This window comes from Pseudophryne corroboree, chromosome 10 (genome assembly GCF_028390025.1).
Source record: "Pseudophryne corroboree isolate aPseCor3 chromosome 10, aPseCor3.hap2, whole genome shotgun sequence".
NCBI classification, from domain to species: Eukaryota; Metazoa; Chordata; class Amphibia; order Anura; family Myobatrachidae; genus Pseudophryne; species Pseudophryne corroboree.
The window spans coordinates 195009213-195030146 of record NC_086453.1 but is presented as its reverse complement, the minus strand read 5'-3'; the positions used below and the strand labels follow the sequence as shown (position 1 = coordinate 195030146).

The 20934-nt window shown below is 46.9% G+C and overlaps 1 protein-coding gene across 1 annotated transcript in view; it reads left to right on the top strand.

Moving 5' to 3' along the window:
- Positions 1-15725, top strand: part of LOC134966344 (ATPase family AAA domain-containing protein 3) — a 256466-nt gene extending 240741 nt beyond the window's left edge. Inside the window, exon 16 of the mRNA XM_063943015.1 lies at positions 15142-15725. Within this exon, the coding sequence (XP_063799085.1) occupies positions 15142-15321 (180 nt within the window). The 3' untranslated portion in view covers positions 15322-15725. The remainder of the gene's footprint in view (positions 1-15141) is intronic.
- The last annotated feature ends 5209 nt before the right edge of the window (positions 15726-20934 follow it).

Here is a 20934-nt window from a genome sequence, read left to right as displayed (position 1 = left end):
ACTGGAATCGGCTGGAACCGAAGGAGTCCTCGGACTGACGGATAGGACCGGATTTGATCCGAGGATGCTGGAATCGGCTGGAACCGAAGGAGGTAGCTCAGCATTGGAAACAGAGCTACTCGGGCTGGCTGGAACCAGAGGAGGCTGATCCGGACAGACGGATGGGACCGGATTGGGTCCGGAAGAGCTTGAATCGGCAGGAACCGGTGGAGTCCTCGGACTGACGGATAGGACCGGATTTGATCCGAGGATTCTGGAATCGGCTGGAACCGAAGGAGGTAGCCCATCATTGGAGCCACTCAGGCTGGCTGGAACCAGTGGAGACTTTGGACCGACGGCTGGAACCGGGCTAGGTCCATTGACACTTGACTCTGTATAGACAGAATCCGGATGTTCTGATGATCCCTTTTGGAGTGGTACTGAGCTGGTAGCACTCTCTGAAGTTGGCAAACAAAAGTTCATGTCTGTATCTGTGACTTTAAGAATTCCTCCTGGGATCTTGGCCCTGGATTCCTCACTTGAGGCTGAAACTCTAAAGACCCCTCCTGGGGTTAATAGATCAGACACACTTCTTTGAGTTGCATGCCCGGATGCCACTTCTGGAACCTGAACATCAGATACCCCTACTGGGGTCACAACATCAGATGCCCCACCTGGGGCTGTAGACACGGATGCCCCTTCTCGGGCTGTAGACATGGATGCCCCTTCTCGGGCTGTAGGCACGGACGCCCCTTCTCGGGCTGTAGGCACGGACGCCCCTTCTCGGGCTGTAGGCACGGACGCCCCTTCTCGGGCTGTAGGCACAGACGCCCCTTCTCGGGCTGTAGGCACAGACGCCCCTTCTCGGGCTGTAGGCACAGACGCCCCTTCTCGGGCTGTAGGCACAGACGCCCCTTCTCGGGCTGTAGGCACAGATGCCCCTTCCCGGGCTGTAGGCACAGATGCCCCTTCCCGGGCTGTAGGCACAGATGCCCCTTCTCGGGCTGTAGGCACAGATGCCCCTTCTCGGGCTGTAGGCACAGAAACTACTTTAGTTATGGGTAACATAGATAGTCTCTGTTGATTTCTGAACTTGGGATTGGGTCTATTTGTCACAGGACCCCAATCGTATACTTTTTGGACTCTCCTGTCCGAGGTAAAGGAACTTGAAACTGCAGAGGATACGTTGGAAGGTTTGCAGGTGAAAACACTGTGATGCTGGGACCTGTCACCAACTTTTGAGTTGCGGAAGGAACAGTCCTTAATAAGATGACTAGAACTCCCACAGTAAAAGCAGAGGTGAAGCTGCTTGCGATGCCGGCGTTCAGCTTCCGTTAGTTTGGAGCGCGGGTAGCTCTGGAATCTGCCCTCCCTCTGCATAGGAGAAGAGACTTTAGCTTGAAGAAAAGTTGACACGGAGGTCGCACTAGTCTCAATACTTTGAGCAGTACTCTTCACTGCGTTTAAAGCACCACCCAGGATTTCTGGCATTATTGGAATGATTTTTGTTAGGAGACTTTGAAGTTGTTCCAATAGATGATAAAGTGTGCTTATTGGTTCAGAGTTCACAGCAGACAACAAAGGAGTCTTGAAGCTTTCAAAGGAGGAAGTCGCTCTCTCAGGAGAATTCGCTGTGAAGGGACTGCCATAGGACTGACTTGAGCAATATCCATCCACAGGAACGGAATGTGCAGGGAAAGTTGAAATGACTGGAGCAGGAGTGACTTGAACAGGAACTGGAGAAACAACAGAACTTGGAAGGGATTGCTGCAAGGTATCCAAACGGATAGACATTCCCTGTAGAAACTGGAACATCTGCTGCTGCGCAGCCTCTTGACCATCCAAACGGGAGACCAGATTTTGTAAGGCCCCTGACCCCACATTCTGACCACCATCCGAGTCCATGGGCCTTGGACAAACTGTCAGGTTCGGTCTGGTTTGTGTCCCCGGAGGGGGTGCTAGTGGGTCAGTGGAGGTAGGATGGAAGAAGTGAGGATACTGGATTGGATTCCTGCGCATGTGCACAATGTTGTTTATTAAGCAGAAAGATAAAACAATATGGCAGCAGGAATACTTGGAGAAATAAACAATAATAAATGCAATGGGTATGATGCAGCGTGGAAGCTGAGAGTCTATGGCAATACAGTGAGAGTCTATGGCAATACAGTGAGAGTCTATGGCAATATGCTGGTATGGGAACCAGAGATGATAAACACGTGGAGCCAGCAGAGGTGATGATAATGGTAGCAAACCTGGTAGCAGATGCAGAAGACTTGATGCAGGGTTCACAGTGCTATTGGAAAGCACAGGCAGCTTGCAAGCTGATTCACAGGTGAGGTGATGAGCTGCACCTGGAGATGGAGTCTCTACAGCTGAGGCTGAAGCACACTGTGTTGGAGATTGGTGTGAAGCCTGTAAATGAATGCAGGAATTGCTGATGCTTGTAGTTCCACGGAGATGCAGGAGGATAACCAGGAACACAGGGGATCTGGAGACTGGAACACAGGGAACCACTGGATGCAGCAGGAGAGCTGGAGTGGTTGCTGGAACTTGTAGTTCCACAGAGATGCAGGAGGATAACCAGGAACACAGGGGATCTGGAGACTGGAACACAGGGAACCACTGGATGCAGTAGGAGAGCTGGAGTGGTTGCTGGAACTTGTAGTTCCACAGGAACACAGGAACTTGCACACGGAATGTCGCAGGAGAGCTGGAGGGGTTGCTGGAACTTGTAGTTCCACGGGAACACAGGAACAACTGGGAACTGGAACAGCTGGGACCTGTTGTTCCACAGGTCTAATACACAAGGAAATCTCTGTAGACAGAGGATTGCAAACAGGAGCGGTCTGTTCACGGGATGTGACGTGTTGTCCAAGGCGATGTGAGAGAGCCACAAACTGGAAGTTATACCACCTGCCCAGCAGTGATTGGACACAAACTGCAGGCGGAGATACTAGCTGGATTGGGTGTCCAGATCAGCTGTGAGTTAGTTGAAGCACTATGTACTCCAGGCTGCAGAGGACTGAAAACGAGAACTGGAACAGAACTGAACTGCTGGAACCTGTAGTTCCACAGCAGTGATGTGATGGAAAATGCAGATTCCTGACAAGACATCTGGATCGACTGTCTTTGACGGTGTGGCTCTTGAAACCTCTATCCTGAAGTCAAGAGGATTCTCACAACAGGTAATTCAAACAATGCTCAGAGCAAGGAAACCTTCCTCAGCTCACATTTATTACAGAATATGGCAAACCTATATTCATTGGTGCAGTGAACGGAAAATGGACCCAAAGTCTTTCATAGTTTCCAGGGTATTAGCATTCCTTCAGGCAGGAATGGATAAAGGTTTGAAGGTGGCTTCCTTGAGAGTGCAAGTGTCAGCATTGATTGTATGGTTCCAAAAGAAAATTAACAACTTACAGGATGTGAGTACTTTTTTCATGGGAATGCTGTGCATTCAACCTCCTTTTGTTCCTCCTACAGTGCCTTGGGACTTAAAGTGGATCTTAAATGGTTGACAGCTAAAGTTCTCTTTCTACTGGCCATGGCGTCAGCTAGAAGAGTGTCTGATTTAGGGGCATTGTCATGTCGTTCCCCATTTCTGATTTTTTTTTTTATCCAGATAAAGCAGTTCTCCGAACTAGATCTGAGTATCTTCCCAAGGCGGTGTCTAAATTCCACCTTAACTAAGAAATTGTAGTCCCGGCTTTCCGGGTACCGGGCCTTTCTGTGGGAGATGAATCGCTGGATGTGGTCTGTGTCTTAAGGATCTACATGGATCATACCAGTGCCATCAGAAAGACAGATTCTCTCTCCATTCTCTACGGATTTCACAAGAGAGGATGGCCTGCTGATAAGCAGACGCTGGCAAGTTGGCTTCAGATGACTATTTCAGAAGCACATTCTCAGGCTGATCTCCTTGTTCCTGCTAATGTCTCTGCTCACTCTACTCGTAAGGTAGGTCCATCATGGGTAGCACAACGTGGTGCTTCAGCAGAACAGATATGTAAGGCAGCTACATGGTCCCAACGTCCCTAGGGTTAATGGTCTTGTTCCCTGCTGACAGAGCTCCAGGCTTCAGAGGCATACAGGGTGCTGTGTGTTCCGCTGTGAGGGGCGAGCTGAAGCCACAACACACACATACCCACACTGGCAGCAATTCTACAGGGGTTTTAACCCACTGTAGAACAGAAACTACCTCAGCCAGTATAAAAAAAAACCGGGAAGACCGCACGCCATTAAGGGGGCAGTGCTTCACTATGAGCAGATCCGGCAGCTCACCAGCGCAATTTTCCCTCTGCAGCTGTACACAGGCAGACTGGCAGGGAAGCGCAGCTCCTCCACAAGGACTCCAGAGCACCTCAGCGGCACCAGGGGGTCATAGCAAGGGGGTGGGAGCAATATTTGGTATACTAAACCCTATTTAGGGTACTTAGTTTGCGACCCAGCTAAACTTGTACTTTAGCTATAGGGGCGCTGTGTGGCTTGCTCCATTATACTCTGTGTCTCCCTAGAGGGCTCTGTGTGGGTTAACTGTGTTTTGCCCTATTTTCCTGTGTGTGTATTCTTTCACATTTGCTATGTCAAAGGAGTGTGTATCATCCACAGCAGAGTTTTTCTCAATCTGGGGGATCACTGCCGTGTACTCAGGATAGTACACATTCTCAGGCTAGTTGATCTGAACCAGTATGGTTAGATTCATTAAAAGGGATGATTTCAAATATTTCAAACAAATTATCCCAATATGAGAAGGAGACGCAATACATAAGGCAATCTGTTGATGAACTGATGAATAGAGATTTCAGTGGTCATTCCAGCATCTCAAACCCCTACCATTTGTCCATAGAAGCATACTATGGCCCACATCATGCAGGCTGATACTGATGATGATGTTTCAGACCCGGAGGAGGGAGATGCAGCTTTGTCACAGAGTATACAGGCCCTGATAGAAGCTGTTAGAGATGTCCTGCACATCCCTGATAAGGTATCAAAGGACGAGGAGGAATCTTAATTTAATGTGAAAAGGAAATTCTCAGCTACTTTCCCTGCATCTAAGGAATTAAATTCCCTATTTGAAGCAACTTGGGTAAATCCTGACAAGAAGTTTCAGGTCCCAACATGGTTACTCACATCCTTCCCGTTTCCTCAGGATGACAGGAAAAAATGGGAAAACCCACCAATAGTTGACGCATCTGTTTCTAGGCTGTCACATAAGATAGTTTTACCTGTCCCTGGGGCAGCTTTCTTGAAGGATGCTGCAGACCGCAAGATTGAGACCACTCTCAAATCTCTGTACACAGCTGCGGGGGTGGCCCAGAGACCCACTATAGCTTGTGCATGGATCTCTAGGGCCATTGCTAAATGGTCAGGTAGTCTAATTGACGGGTTAGATTCCTTATCCAGGGGTAAGATAATTTTACTCCTACAGCATATACAGGATTCTGCTAACTTTATGGTGGAGGCCATACAGGAAATTGATTTACTAAATGCACGCACCACTGCCATGGCAGTGTCAGCACGCAGGGCCTTGTGGCTACGCCAGTGGACTGCAGACGCAGATTCCAGGAAGGGCGTGGAAAGCCTACCTTTCACAGGTGAAGCCTTTTTTTTAGATGAACTGGATACGTGAATATCCAAGGCTACCGCAGGTAAGTCTACATACCTTCCTTCCGCAGCTCCCCCGGCTAGAAAATCCTACACTGCTACAACTCTGCAGTCCTTTCGGACAGTGAAGTTTAAAAACAAAACCAAAGGTTCTTCTACGGCCTTCAAAGGCAACAGAGGTAAACCCAGAAAACCAGCAACTGCAGGTTCACAGGAACAGAACCCCCGGTTCTGCTTCCTCTAAGCCTTCAGCATGACGGTGGACTGCACTGCCAGGAAGACAGACAGGTGGAAGCCGTTTGAGATTTTTCAGTCACATATGGGCAACTTCAAAGATCTTATAGCCCAGGGCTACAGACTGGAGTTTCAGGAACTCCCACCTCACATATTCTTCAAATCAGGCTTACCAGCTTCTCAAAAAGCAAGTATGACTTTACAGGAAGCAATTCAAAAACTGGAACGGACTCAGGTCATTGTTCCAGTTCCACTTCAGCTGCAAAACTAGGGTTATTCCAACCTGTTTGTAGTTCCGAAACCGGACAGTTTGGTAAGGCACATTTTAAATCTCAAGTCGTTGAACCCGTACTTACGAGTGTTTAAGATGGAGTCTCTGAGAGTGGTGATCTCAGGTCTAGAGGATGGGAAATTCTAGGTGTCTCTGGACATCAAGGATGCGTACCTTCATATTCCGATTTGACCGCCTCATCAGGCTTATCTAAGGTTTGCATTACAGGACTGTCACTACCAGTTCCAGGCCCTGCCATTTGGCCTCTCTACTGCACCGAGGGTGTTCACCAAGGTAATGGCAGAGATGATGTTTCTCCTCCGCAAGCAGGGAGTGAACATAATACCGTACCTGGACGATCTGCTAAAAGCACCATCCAGGGAGAGGTTGTTAGTCAACATTGCCCTCTCAACCCGACTACTCTAGGATCACGGGTGGATTTTGTATCTGCCAAAATATCACCTGGAACCAACACGGAGGCTTCCGTTCCTGGGGATGATATTGGATACAGAGGCGCAGAAGGTATTCTTTCCATTGGAAAAAGCAATGGTGATCAAGTTGATGGTGCGGGATGTTCTAAGACAAACCCGGACATCGGTGCATCTATGCATTCGCCTTCTGGGAAAGATGGTAGCCACTTACGAGGCGCTGCAATACGGAAGTTTTCACGCAAGGCCCTTCCAGCTGGATCTGTTGGACAAATGGTCTAGATCGCATCTTCACGTGCACCAGGGGATCCGTCTGTCGCCAAAAGCCAGGATTTCTCTTCTGTGGTGGCTTTAGACTTCTCACCTGACCGAGAGCCGAATGTTCGGGATTCAGAATTGGATTCTGCTAACCACAGACGCAAGCCTCAGAGGTTGGGGAGCATTCACCCAGAGGGAACAGTTCCAAGGAAAATGGTCAAGTCAGGAAGCCATTCTTCCGATCAACATTCTGGAACTAAGGGCCATATACAGCACCCTACAGGCATCGCATTTTCTTCAAGATCAAGCCATTCAGGTTCAGTCGGACAATGTGACGGCAGTAACGTACATAAACCAACAAGGCAGAATGAAGAGCAGGGAAGCAATGTCTGAGGTAACAAGGATTCTCCTATGGGCAGAAAGACACACTGTGGCATTGTCCGCGATCTTCTTTTCGGGAGCAGACAACTGGGAAGAAGACTTCCTCAGCAGACATCACCTCCACCCAGGAGAGTGGGGCCTTCACCCGTAGGTGTTCAGGTGCTTGACACGTCGGTGGGGAATGCCACAAATCGACATGATGGCCTCTCGTCTCAACAAGAAGCTCAAGCGGTATTGTTCCAGGCCGAGGGACCCGCAAGCAGTGGCAGTGGACGCTCTGGTGACTCCATGGGTCTACCAGATGGTATACATGTTTCCACCACTCCCATTAATCCCAAAGATTCTCAAAAGAATAAAAAGGGAGAAGGTTCAAGCATTTCTCATTGCTCCGGACTGGCCAAGAAGGGCCTGGTATGCGGATTTACTGGACACGCTCCTAGAGGACCCGTGGCCTCTACCTCTTCGCGAGGACCTTCTCCAACAGGGACCGTTCGTCTTTCAAGACTTACTACGGCTACGTTTGACTGCATGGAAGTTGAGCGTCAAATTCTAGCCCGGGAAAGGGATACCGGATAGGGTTATTCCATCCCTGATCCAAGCCGGAAAGGGGGTAACGTCTAAACATTACCACCGTATTTGGAAAAAATACGTCTCTTGGTGTGAATACTCAACTGGGATGTTTTCTCCTTTTTCTGCAGTCAGGTGTGAATGTGGGCCTACATTTGGGCTCCATAAAAGTCCAGATTTCGGCCTTATCCATCTTCTTCCAGAAACAATTGGCTTCTCTCCCTGAAGTTCAGACATTTTTGATGGGGGTTCTGCACATCCAACCACCCTTTGTGCCTCCTGCGGCACCTTGGGATCTCAAGGTGGTGTTGAAGTTCCTGCAATCGGAATGGTTTGAGCCTTTACAGTACATTGACATCAAGTTTCTTACATGGAAGACCTTGGCTTCTGCAAGGCGTGTGTTGGTGCTGGGGGCGTTGTCTCACAGAAGGCCCTATTTTATTTTTTATGAAGATAGGGCTGAACTCAGAACTCATCAGCAATTTCTTCCAGAGGTGGTGTCTGCGTTTCATATCAACCAACCTATTGTGGTTACCGACACCTCAGCTACTTCAAAGTCCTTGGATGTTGTGAGGGCTTAGAAGAGCTATGTGAAGAGGACAGCTCGTCACAGAAAATCTGACTCTGTTTGCTCTCTATGATCCAAATAAAATTGGATGTCCTGCTTCAAAGCAGACAATTGCACGCTGGATCAGGCTTACTATCCAGCATGCTTATTCCACGGCAGGTTTGCTGTGTCGAAAATCTGTACAGGCCCCTGTACTAGATCTGCGGGTTCTTCCTGGGCGGCTATTTGGTCAGGTTCAAACACGTTTGCGAAGTTCTACAAGTTCGATACTTTGGGCTCTGAGGACCTTCAGTTTGCTCAATCAGTTCTGCAGGAACCTCAGCACTCTCCCACCCAGTTTGGGAGCTTTGGTACATCCCCATGGTACTAATGTGGACCCCAGTATCCTCTAGGACGTAAGAGAAAATAGGATTTTAATTACCTGCCGGTAAATCCTTTTCTCGTAGTACGTAGAGGATACTGGGCGCCCAGTGCGTCGTTTCTTCCTGCACTGTTACTTGGTTAAGTATTGTTGGTTCAGCGGTTGCTGTTCCTGGTTTAAAGTTTGGTTAGCTTAGCTTTCCTCTAGTTTGTGTGTGCTGGTTTCGAAATTTCACCACTATCCTTTTATATCGTTCTCTCAAAGTAGGTCCGTCTCCTCGGGCACAGTTTCCTAGACTGAGTCTGGTAGGAGGGGCATAGAGGGAGAAGCCAGCCCACACTATCAATTTCTTAAAGTGGCCATGGCTCCTAGTGTACCCATCTATACCCCATGGTACTAATGTGGACCCCAGTATCCTCTACTGACTACGAGAAAAGTATTTACCGGTAGGTAATTAAAATACTGTTTTTATTTTAACCTCGGGGTATCCTGAGTAGCATATTTTTGATAAACAGATCATCTGATAAGTCCTTATATTGTAATGTAGTTATAAATATTAATATTGTCCCCTCTCAGCTGCCTCTTTTCCAGTGTTAACATATCTAACCTTCTAAGTTTTGCCTCATAATTTAGTGCCTCTAGTTCCTTAACCAGTTTAGTGGCTCGCCTCTGAACCCTTTCGAGTTCCAAGATATCTTTTTTTTTTTTTTTTTTTTTATAGTGCGGTGCCCAGAATTGTACACAATATTCCAGGTGCGGCTGCATCAATGATTTATACAGTGGCAGTATTACACTCTCATCCCTTGTCTCCATTCCCCCGTTTTATACATGCTAACACCTTATTTGCTTTTGTTGCTGCATTTTGGTATTGCGTACTGCTGCTAAGTCTATTATCGATGAGCACACACAAATCCTTTTCAACTACCGTTATCCCTACATTTTCCCCTTTTAATTTTTAGGCTGCCCGATTGTGTCTAAGTCCCAAAGTGCGTAACTTTACATTTTTTGATATTGAACCTCATTCTCCATTTGTCTGGCCAGACCTCCAGTCTGGGTAAATCATTCCGTAGAGACTTATCATCCTTGTTTGAATTAAGGGGGTCATTCCGAGTTGTTCGCTCGTTATATTTTTCTCGCAACGGAGCGATTAGTCGCTAATGCGCATGCGCAATGTCCGCAGTGAGACTGCGCCAAGTAAATTTGCTATGCAGTTAGGTATTTTACTCACGGCATTACGAGGTTTTTTCTTCGTTCTGGTGATCGTAATGTGATTGACAGGAAGTGGGTGTTTCTGGGCGGAAACTGTCCGTTTTATGGGTGTGTGTGAAAAAACGCTGCCGTTTCTGGGAAAAACGCGGGAGTGGCTGGAGAAACGGAGGAGTGTCTGGCCGAACGCTGGGAGTGTTTGTGACGTCAAACCAGGAACGAAACTGACTGAACTGATCGCAGTTGCCGAGTAAGTGTGGAGCTACTCGGAAACTGCTAAGAAGTGTCTATTCGCAATTTTGCTAATCTTTCGTTCGCAATTTTGATAAGCTAAGATTCACTCCCAGTAGGCGGCGGCTTAGCGTGTGCAAAGCTGCTAAAAGCAGCTTGCGAGCGAACAACTCGGAATGAGGGCCTAAATACTCAACACCGTTTAGTATCATCTGTGAAAATTGACACTGTACTTTCTAGGCCCACTCCTAGGTCATTAATGAATGTTAAACAGCAATGGCCCGAGTACTGAACCCTGCATTATTCCACTAAGCACTGAGACCCATTCAGAGCACATCTCACCACTCTTTTCTGTTGTGTAGCCAATTACTTACCCAAGTACAAATAGTGTTTCCCACCCCAACCTCTCAATTTGAAAATTAGTCTCTTATGTGGGACTTTGTCAAAGGCCTTAGCAAAGTCCAGTAAGACCACATCCACTGCTTTACCCTGCTCAATATTATCGCTCACTTTTTCGTAGAAGCTTATTAGTTTGACATGACCTGTCCTTCACAAAACCATGTTCCTATTAATAACCTTGGAGGTATCTAAGTAGTCTAGTATACTTTCCCTTAATATACCTTCCAGTATTTTCCCCACTAGAGATGTCAAACTTACCGGTCTATTGTTGCCAGGATGAGTTTTAATTCCTTTTTTTAATTATTGTGACTACCTCTGCTATACACTAGTCCTTCAGCATCATTCCTGATGTAATTGACTCTCTGAAAATCAAATATAGAGGCCTTGATAGCTCTGAGTTAAGTCCCATAAGTGCCCTGGGGTGTAGTCCATCCGGCCCCGGAGATTTATTTATCCTAATTTTACTTAGTCTCTCCGAGACTACTTCCTCGTTTAACCAAGTACTTAGCAATGGGTCGTTTTTTTATCACTTATGTTGTGCACTTCTTCTGTTAACCGGTCCTCTCTCGTGAACACTGATGAAAAGAATTTATTCAAGAAATCTGCTTTTTCTCTATAATCATTAATCAAGACATCAACTCGCCTTTTAATGGTCCAATATTCTTTTTTTAATCTTTTACCGTTTATATACTTAAAGAACTTTCTGGCCTTTGTTTTACTTTTGCGATTTGTTTTTCGTTTTCTATTTTGGCTGCCCTGATTTATTTTTTTGGGAGATCACATGATCTCACAGCGCCGCCCTTCCATACAGTGTAGACGGGAGCCGTGTCGCATCGACACGTCTTCCGTTTACACTACAACCCTACCCGGATCATTCCCGTGTCCTACCCAGGTAGTTACCCGGGTAGGATTCACTGGTCACTTGATCCGGGTTTTTGCGGGGAGACCCTTTTCCACTAGCAAAAAACACGGGTAAATGCGTGCCCCCATGCATTTACCCATGTTTTTTGAGCTAGTGGAAAAGGGGTATTAGACTACAAAGGTCTGACGAAAGTTGTAATACAACTGAAACGTTACCGCAGTCTCCGTCATTATTTCAGCTGTGTTAGTCCCTCAAGAGTGCCACACGTTTTTTTTTTACAAGATATTCCAACATGAAGCAAGGGAGGGTACTGGGGCAGATGTCTGTATAAACAGATTGATGGTTGTTTGGAAGGTATATGTATATATATATATATATCCACAAAGATTCAGTGTTGCGCACCAGGATCTAATAGTATCCAGAGTTAATGTCCAATTAAGTGCAGCTTCAAAATCCTCTCCGTGCCAAGGAGTGTTTGTACAAACTGTTAAGAAAGTGGAGAGCGCACTCATGAGTGTATAAAAAGTAACAACTTTACTTATAACATATGCTCACATACATTGAGGTTAAAATTCATCGGCAATAATATTGCATTAGACTTAGCCACTCCGATATTCAAGTCCGCGGCTCGTCTCTGCACCGGCTCTGTTTCCGGAGGATGACGTCACAACGTCCACGTCAAGATTAGCCACGCCCAACGCGTTTCGTACTGAAGGTACTTCGTCAGGGGGTGTGGTTTACCCAGTTCATATCACCTATATATACCCAATCTGGGTGTCGATCTTCATTAAAGTGCAATTAGCCATAAATATAAACAATTTCAGGATATCATCATCTAAATAGTTAAAACATCGTAGAAATAACCTAAAATAAGTGGGAGCCATAAAATCACTATAAGTTATACACTCGTAATATCATGTTCATTACTCTATTAAGATCTCTCTATTTTATTACAATTACAGATCCAGCTGATCCACATGATATGCTTAAAATTTGATTGTCGTCACCAGGATATTAACTCCAAGTTAATTAAACACGTATAGTATGGAATGAGTCACATCAGATACAAGGCCGAACACATTCACTCCTACACGCCGCCCCTTCATCGTCACCTGCCATATGTATGCACCAAGAAAAAATATATATATATATAGTCACATGTACAATACAGTAGGTAAGGTAATACTTTCTGTGGTTCGTTGTAGCAGCATCTTCTTTGTTTAGCCCCCCGCACAGTATGGGCAGCGGCTCCCACAACAGCTCCCCCCACTCCGTTTAGTGGTGATCTCCGCACAGGCTCCTGTCCTCTACACCCAGCTCCTCCATGAACGCACCACCGGTTCCTGGTCAGCATCTCCTCTCCTGTGCAGAACATGTGAAGTACAGAAAAGCTTTTCATAAAATACAGAGACCCTGTAGATACTAAAGGGAAGTTATGGAAATGCTTGGGTAAATAGGAAAGTCTTGAGTCTGTTTTTTAAGAATTCTAGAGTGAAGGCCTCAGAACTGTGCAGGGAAGTGAGTGCCATAGAGTCGGAGCCGCATGGCTAAAAGCTCGATCCCTCCCAATGAATTACGGCATATTCCAGGTACTGCTAAAAGTCCTTCATCTACAGATCTCGGTAATTCAGAGGGGCAGTATGGAATCAGAAGCTGCTTCAGGTGCCTTGGTCCTGTAGTGCTTTGAAACTCAGTAAGCCAATCTTGAAGGTGATTCGCCATCTTACAGGCAACCAGTGAAGGTAGTAGAGGTTTGGTGTTATGTGACTAGAATGGTCCTGGTTGGATAACAGCCTGGCCGCTGTGTTTTGCACCAGCTGTAAGTGGTGCAATTCTTTTGCTGAGAGACCAAGGTAGAGGGTATTGCAGTAGTCTAATACAAATGCATGTATGACTTTTGGCAGAATATCTGAGGAAATTAAGTGCTTGATTCTGGCTATGTTCCTCAGATGAAAGAATGAAGATTCCATTATGGCTGATGTCTGATCAATCCAGGACAACGCCAAGATTCTGCACATGATCAGTGGTTTGTAATTCTGAATCCTCAAGTGGAAGTCCAGTTGGTTGGCTTTGCTGCAGTCTTGTCCTTTGATGTTGCGGTCCTATCATAAGGACCTCTGTTTTATCCGGATTCAGTCGCAGCCAACTGGCACTCATCCACTCCTGGAGCTCAGCTAGACAGCCATTTAGGGTTGTTATTAGGTTCTCAGTGCCCGGAGCAAAGGACAAGTACAGTTGTGTATCATCTTCATAGCAGTGGTAGACCAGGCCGTGGTGCCTGATTATTTCACTCAGTGGTAGCATGTATACTGCAAAAAGCATGGGGGATAGTATAGAACCTTGTGGGACAACACATGGCACTGGTGGTGATGAGTATACTCCAGATGAAACTCTCTGTGACCTGCAGGTGAGAAATTATTTGAACCAGCTTAGGACTGTGCCATCCAGTCCACAGAAATTTTTCAGTCGCTCGATCAGAAGTCCATGGTCCACGGTATCAAATGCTGCAGAGAGATCCAGAAGGATTTAAGATTGAGCAGCCACCTCAGTCTCTTGCCATGACAAGATCATTTAACACACACACCATGGCTGTTTCAGTGATATGTCTTCTCCTGATTGGAATGGATCATAAATGTCATGAGTTGTCAGGCAGGTTTCCAGTTGATTTGCAACCGCTTTCTCAATAACCTTTTCCTTTTAAATAGTTATACAAGTAACAGTAATAAGCACCAAGTATAACACAGGCAGGAGCATTTATTGTTGGACAGAAACAATTTTGTCTATGAAGCCATAGTTTGCGCATGACTGGCCTGGACCTTGCAATGCTTTTCGCTTTATGTTAAACCTAGATTGTTGACCTAAGAACAATTTATCAGACAGTACGACAGGTCTCAAAATCTGCTTGTGGCAATCCCCATGTCAGGCCTCCCTTAGAATGTAGGAACAATACAGGCATGGGGCAGTGAGCACAGGCCAAGGATGGGACGCAGCACTCCATGTGAACGAGCCCCCGAGGACCATGCAGGAACACTGTACTTGTGCCTGAGGTTATTGGGTGTAACAGCCTCTAGCAGCGATCACTGCAGTCCCATCACTGATGAGGGCACATTACCTAATGCAGCAGTGTTACCTGTCTTGAAGGCCAGTTTGGGATCCCGGCATTCACCATGCAGATGCCGGGATCCCGAACAATCAAAATGCTGGCAAGAGGAATGCCGATCCACAGGCACTATTCCCACTTGTTGGTGCCCACGACACCCACAGAGTTGGAATAGAACCTGTGGCGACACTACGAGTCTGCTGTGTGGCAAGCGCAGTGATTTCACAAGGGGCTTTGTTGCGTTCGGACCACCCCCGCGCCGGCATTCTGCTGCCGTAATCCCGGGGTCGGTATGCTGACCGCCGGGAATCCCAGCGCCGTTCTCCCTCCCCACCTGACAGTTTGTATGGTATCTTCCTGATGGCTGCCAGTTAAATGGGGTTGCCAATACTGTTTCCTTTGGAAATTCTGGATGGTAATTAGTCAGTAGGTGACTGCCAAGATTATAAGATCCTTTTCATCCTCCAAAATAACAATTTGAATGTTGCTATGGCTTGTAATTACTTTAATGGTCCTCAATGCCGTTTGTACTGTACCACACTTGGCTAGAAGTTGGTGTTACCTAAATCTAGATTTCTAATGTATTTGTGGTTTTGACATTCATCATTCTAAAGCTTATAGCATAATGGTTTGTACTTTTAGTTGGTGTGAGTGCCTCCTGTTTCTAATAACCTTTATTATATCTATCTCAGGCTGCAGCATATGCCTCAGAAGATGGCATTTTGACAGAAGCCATGATCGATGCACGTGTGGCTGATGCTATTCGGCAGCACCAACAGAAAATGGAATGGCTGAAGGCAGAGGGCAAGGAAGAGGGTAAAGAGCCAAGCAAAAACCCTCTACAACATCTTCTTGAGGGAACCCCTGTATAAAAGAGACAGAAAAATCTAGGTTACCACCATTTGACTCTGGTTTGTGTCAAGAAATGAGATTAGCCGATTACTGCAGGTGACGTAGCGGCTATTCACCTGTTCATCACTGGAGACGATACATGGCGCAGTGGCAGCCTCCCTCCAGCAGGAGGTGACACACAATGCAACTCTTGCACTCAGGAGACAATTAAGCCTTTTCACCAGTCATTCCCTATTAACTCCTTAGTCTTTTTTTTATATCTGTTTTAGGGTACCCATGATTATTAATATTATAAAAATGTGATACAGCTGTTTTAAACCTGAATGAACCTGCTGTAATAAAGTGGTTTCTGGTTGAATGTATAGACTAACCTGATTGTTAAAGAGCGGCCATCCAAATTAATCTATAAAGAAAATTAATGTAATTGTGAAGTACTTCTCTTTATTATTCCTATGATGTTCTAGTTAACAGGACTGTGCGTTAAAGGCCTTTCACCTACAACATGCAAAATGATATGGATGGAATGCCATCTTGTTACAGTCACCATGAAGGACAGTAACTACAGGTCGATGATAACCTCATCTGAAGGTGTTTGTCGCAGCGGCCAGTGAGTTGCTGAAACAGGATACTAAAGTCAGGCTCATGTCTTCAAACCACTAATCATTAGTTTACTGCCAAACGTATTTAATATTCTGGTCGTGGCATTTCACCTTCTCTGAGATGGGACAGCCTCCCTATATATAATGGTAGGCCTAAATAAGTAATATATTTATTCACATAAAGAGTTAATGAATATATTTTACATGACAGAACCCTAATGCATGTTGCTGATTTGGGAGCGACAGTTATTCCTATAAACCAGTACATGTTCATAAAGATTTTAAATGAGTATTTCCTGCATACAGATGGGAATTTCTCAGTCTGAAACCCATAACTGTAACCCCACCATCCCTGATACACATACGCCACCCAAATACTCATCCTGATTCAGACAGCGCTGCCAAATGAAGACAAATCTCTTTATTAACACTGGTATCAGCCCTAGCTCCTGGCCTTCAAGACACATTGCTCATCTAACCCTTGCACAAGTCTTTCTGGCATCTTATTTCATGCCCCAGCGGCTAGTGAGCGGCAGATCGAGTTGGCTAGGGTGACAACTAAATGAGTCCGGCTCTTATTTTCTGAAAAATGCTTGCCAACAATTTCTCTTTTGTAGTAACACTGTGACAGATTGCTGTAAGGAGATTGTTTAACTCTCTTCCTGTCCAAAATCACTGCAATACATGTATATAGACATGTTACAGTTCCCATAATTAGCTGGGGATGGCTAGAAAGTTGAGAATTCAATTATTTTTTGCTATATTTATTCATCTGCATTTTATACCCACAGCCCAACACACATGTAATGTGTGTGTGCAACCAAAACCTAGTGATAGCGGTATGGTTACATTTCATGATTCCAGTGTCCAAGCAATGCATGGTTTCTGAGGTACAATGTGCAGGTACAGTTCACATCAAGACTCAATTGTAGCTACTATAATTTTGGGAACAATGACATAGCTGAAGGCTCCATAGCTTAATCCCATTCCGTCCCTAATAATGACACCCACTGAACATAAAAAGACTCGCCCATGCTGAATTTTTTTATGGTTCTCCACACCCTGCTCATGGTCTATTGTTTAAGCCCTTCAAGCATGCTCCCTCCCCTTATTCCTTTTCATTCATCCACCTTATTTCTTGTCTGAACCTATTATCCCCCCACCTCCTGCCCTCATCTTAGAGCTCTTCATGCAAGCCCTCCTTATCCCTTATCTGAGCCTTTCATACATGCCCCCCTTATTCCTTGCCTGACACCTTCATGCAAGTCTTCGTTATGCTTGTCTGAGCCTTTCATGCATGATTCCTTCATTCCTTGTTCTCAGCCTTTCATGCATTCTCCCCTTTTCTCTGACGTCCTAGTGGATGCTGGGTACTCCGTAAGGACCATGGGGAATAGACTGGCTCCGCAGGAGACTGGGCACTCTTAAAAGAAAGATTAGGTACTATATCTCGTGTGCACTGGCTCCTCCCTCTATGCCCCTCCTCCAGACCTCAGTTAGAATCTGTGCCCGGCCAGAGCTGGATGCACCTAGTGGGCTCTCCTGAGCTTACTAGAAAAGAAAGTATTTGTTAGGTTTTTTATTTTCAGTGAGATCTGCTGGCAACAGACTCACTGCTACGAGGGACTGAGGGGAGAGGAGCAAACCTACCTGCGTGCAGCTAGCTTGTGCTTCTTAGGCTACTGGACACCATTAGCTCCAGAGGGTTCGAACACAGGGCCTGACCTCGATCGTCCGGAGCCGCGCCGCCGTCCCCCTTGCAGAGCCAGAAGACGGAAGAACCAGGAGAAAATCGGCGGCTGAAGACTCCGGTCTTCAATAAGGTAGCGCACAGCACTGCAGCTGTGCGCCATTGCTCCCACAGCACACCACACGCTCCGGTCACTGGTGGGTGCAGGGCGCTGGGGGGGGCGCCCTGGGCTGCAATAAGTATACCTTTTGGCAAATGTGCACAGAATACAGTTATAAACTGTATATGTGCCTAATCCCCCGCCATTAACATTATTAAAAAAGCGGGAGAAGCCCGCCGCGGAGGGGGCGGGGCTATCTCCCTAAGCACACCGGCGCCATTTTCTCTTCACAGCTCCGCTGGAAGGACGCTCCCCAGGCTCTCCCCTGCAGTATACACTACAAGAAGGGTAAAAAAGAGAGGGGGGGGCACATAAATTTAGGCGCAAAAGGTGATATAAGCAGCTATTGGGGGAAAATTCACTTTGTGTTAGTGTAAATCCCTCTGTTATATAGCGCTCTGGTGTGTGCTGGCATACTCTCTCTCAAGGACTTTGTGGGGTCCTGTCCTCAGTCAGAGCATTCCCTGTGTGTGTGCGGTGTGTCGGTACGGCTGTGTCGACATGTTTGATGAGGACGCTTACGTGGAGGCGGAGCAGGAGCCGATAAGTGTGATGTCGCCCCCTGCGGGGCCGACACCAGAGTGGATGGATATGTGGAAGGTATTAACCGACAGTGTCAACTCCTTGCATAAAAGGTTCGATGATGTAACAGCTTTGGGACAGCCGGCATCTCAGCCCACACTTGCCCAGGCGTCTCAGAGGCCATCAGGGGCTCAAAAACGCCCGCTACCTCAGATGGCAGACACAGATGTCGACACGGAGTCTGACTCTAGTGTAGACGAGGATGAGACAAATGTACAGTCCACAAGGGCCATCCGATGCATGATTACGGCAATGAAAAATGTGTTGCACATTTCTGACATTAACCCGGTTACCACTAAAAAGGGTATTATGTTTGGGGAGAAAAAGCAGCCAGTGACTTTTCCTCCATCTGATGAGTTAAATGAATTGTGTGAAGAAGCGTGGTGTTCCCCAGATAAGAAATTAGTGATTTCTAAGAGGTTACTAATGGCGTACCCTTTACCACCAACGGACAGGTTACGTTGGGAAACATCCCCTAGGGTGGACAAGGCGCTCACACGCTTATCAAAAAAGGTGGCACTGCCGTCTCAGGACACGGCCGCCTTAAAGGAGCCTGCAGATTGAAAGCAGGAGGCTATCCTGAAGTCTGTGTATACACACTCAGGTACTATACTGAGACCTGCAATTGCTTCAGCATGGATGTGTAGTGCTGCAGCTGCTTGGTCTGATACCCTGTCAGATAACATTGATTCCCTTGACAGGGATACTATTTTGCTAACCATAGAGCATATTAAAGACGTCGTCTTATATATGAGGGATGCACAGAGGGACATTTGCCGGCTGGCATCTAGCATTAATGCAATGTCCATTACTGCCAGGAGAGTATTATGGACTCGGCAGTGGACAGGTGATGCTGATTCTAAAAGGCACATGGAGGTTTTGCCTTATAAGGGTGAGGAATTGTTTGGGGACGGTCTCTCGGACCTCGTATCCACAGCAACAGCTGGGAAGTCGACTTTTTTACCTCAGGTTCCCTCACAGCCTAAGAAAGCACCGTATTATCAAGTACAGTCCTTTCGGCCTCAGAAAAGCAAGCGGGTCAGAGGCGCGTCCTTTCTGCCCAGAGGCAGGGGTAGAGGGAAAAAGCTGCACCAGACAGCCAGTTCCCAGGAACAAAAATCCTCCCCTGCTTCCACTAAGTCCACCGCATGACGCTGGGGCTCCACAGGTGGAGCCAGGTGTGGTGGGGGGCGCGTCACCGGAACTTCAGCGACCAGTGGGTTCGCTCGCAGGTGGATCTCTGGGTTCTACAAGTGGTATCTCAGGGATACAAGCTGGAGTTCGAGGCGTCTCCCCCTCGCCGTTACCTCAAATCAGCCTTGCCAGCTGCTCCCAAGGAAAGGGAGGTAGTACTGGCGGCAATTCACAAGCTGTACCTTCAGCAGGTGATAATCAAAGTTCCCCTCCTTCAACAGGGACGGGGTTACTATTCCACAATGTTTGTGGTACCGAAACCAGACGGTTCGGTGAGACCCATTCTAAATATGAAATCCTTGAACACTTATATAAGGAAGTTCAAGTTCAAAATGGAATCGCTCAGGGCGGTTATTGCAAGCCTGGAAGAGGGGGATTTTATGGTGTCACTGGACATCAAGGATGCTTACCTACATGTCCCCATTTACCCACCTCACCAGGAGTACCTCAGGTTTGTGGTACAGGACTGTCATTACCAATTCCAGACGTTGCCGTTTGGTCTGTCCACGGCACCGAGGGTATTTACCAAGGTAATGGCCGAAATGATGATACTCCTCCGAAAGAAGGGAGTTATAATTATCCCGTACTTGGACCATCTCCTTATAAAGGCAAGGTCCAAGGAGCTGTTGTTAGTCGGAGTAGCACTATCTCGGGAAGTGCTACAACAGCACGGCTGGATTCTGAATATCCCAAAGTCGCAGCTGATTCCTACGACGCGTCTGCTGTTCTTGGGCATGATTCTGGACACAGAACAGAAGAAGGTGTTTCTCCCGGAGGAGAAGGCCCAGGAATTGTCATCTCTGGTCAGGGACCTCCTGAAACCAAAACAGGTGTCGGTGCATCACTGCACGCGAGTCCTGGGAAAGATGGTAGCTTCTTACGAAGCAATTCCCTTCGGCAGTTTCCATGCAAGGATCTTTCAGTGGGATCTGTTAGACAAGTGGTCCGGATCGCATCTTCAGATGCATCGGTTGATCACCCTGTCCCCGAGGGCCAGGGTGTCTCTGCTGTGGTGGCTGCAGAGTGCTCATCTTCTCGAGGGCCGCAGATTCGGCATTCAGGACTGGGTCCTGGTGACCACGGATGCAAGCCTCCGAGGTTGGGGGGCAGTCACTCAGGGAAGAAACTTCCAAGGACAGTGGTCGAGTCAGGAGACTTCCCTACACATAAATATTCTGGAACTAAGGGCCATTTACAATGCCCTGAGTCGAGCAGAACCCCTGCTTCAAAACCAACCGGTGCTGATTCAGTCAGACAACATCACGGCGGTCGCCCATGTAAACCGACAGGGCGGCACAAGAAGCAGGATGGTGATGGCAGAAGCCACAAGGATTCTTCGATGGGCGGAGAATCACGTGCTAGCACTGTCAGCGGTGTTCATTCCGAGAGTGGACAACTGGGAAGCAGA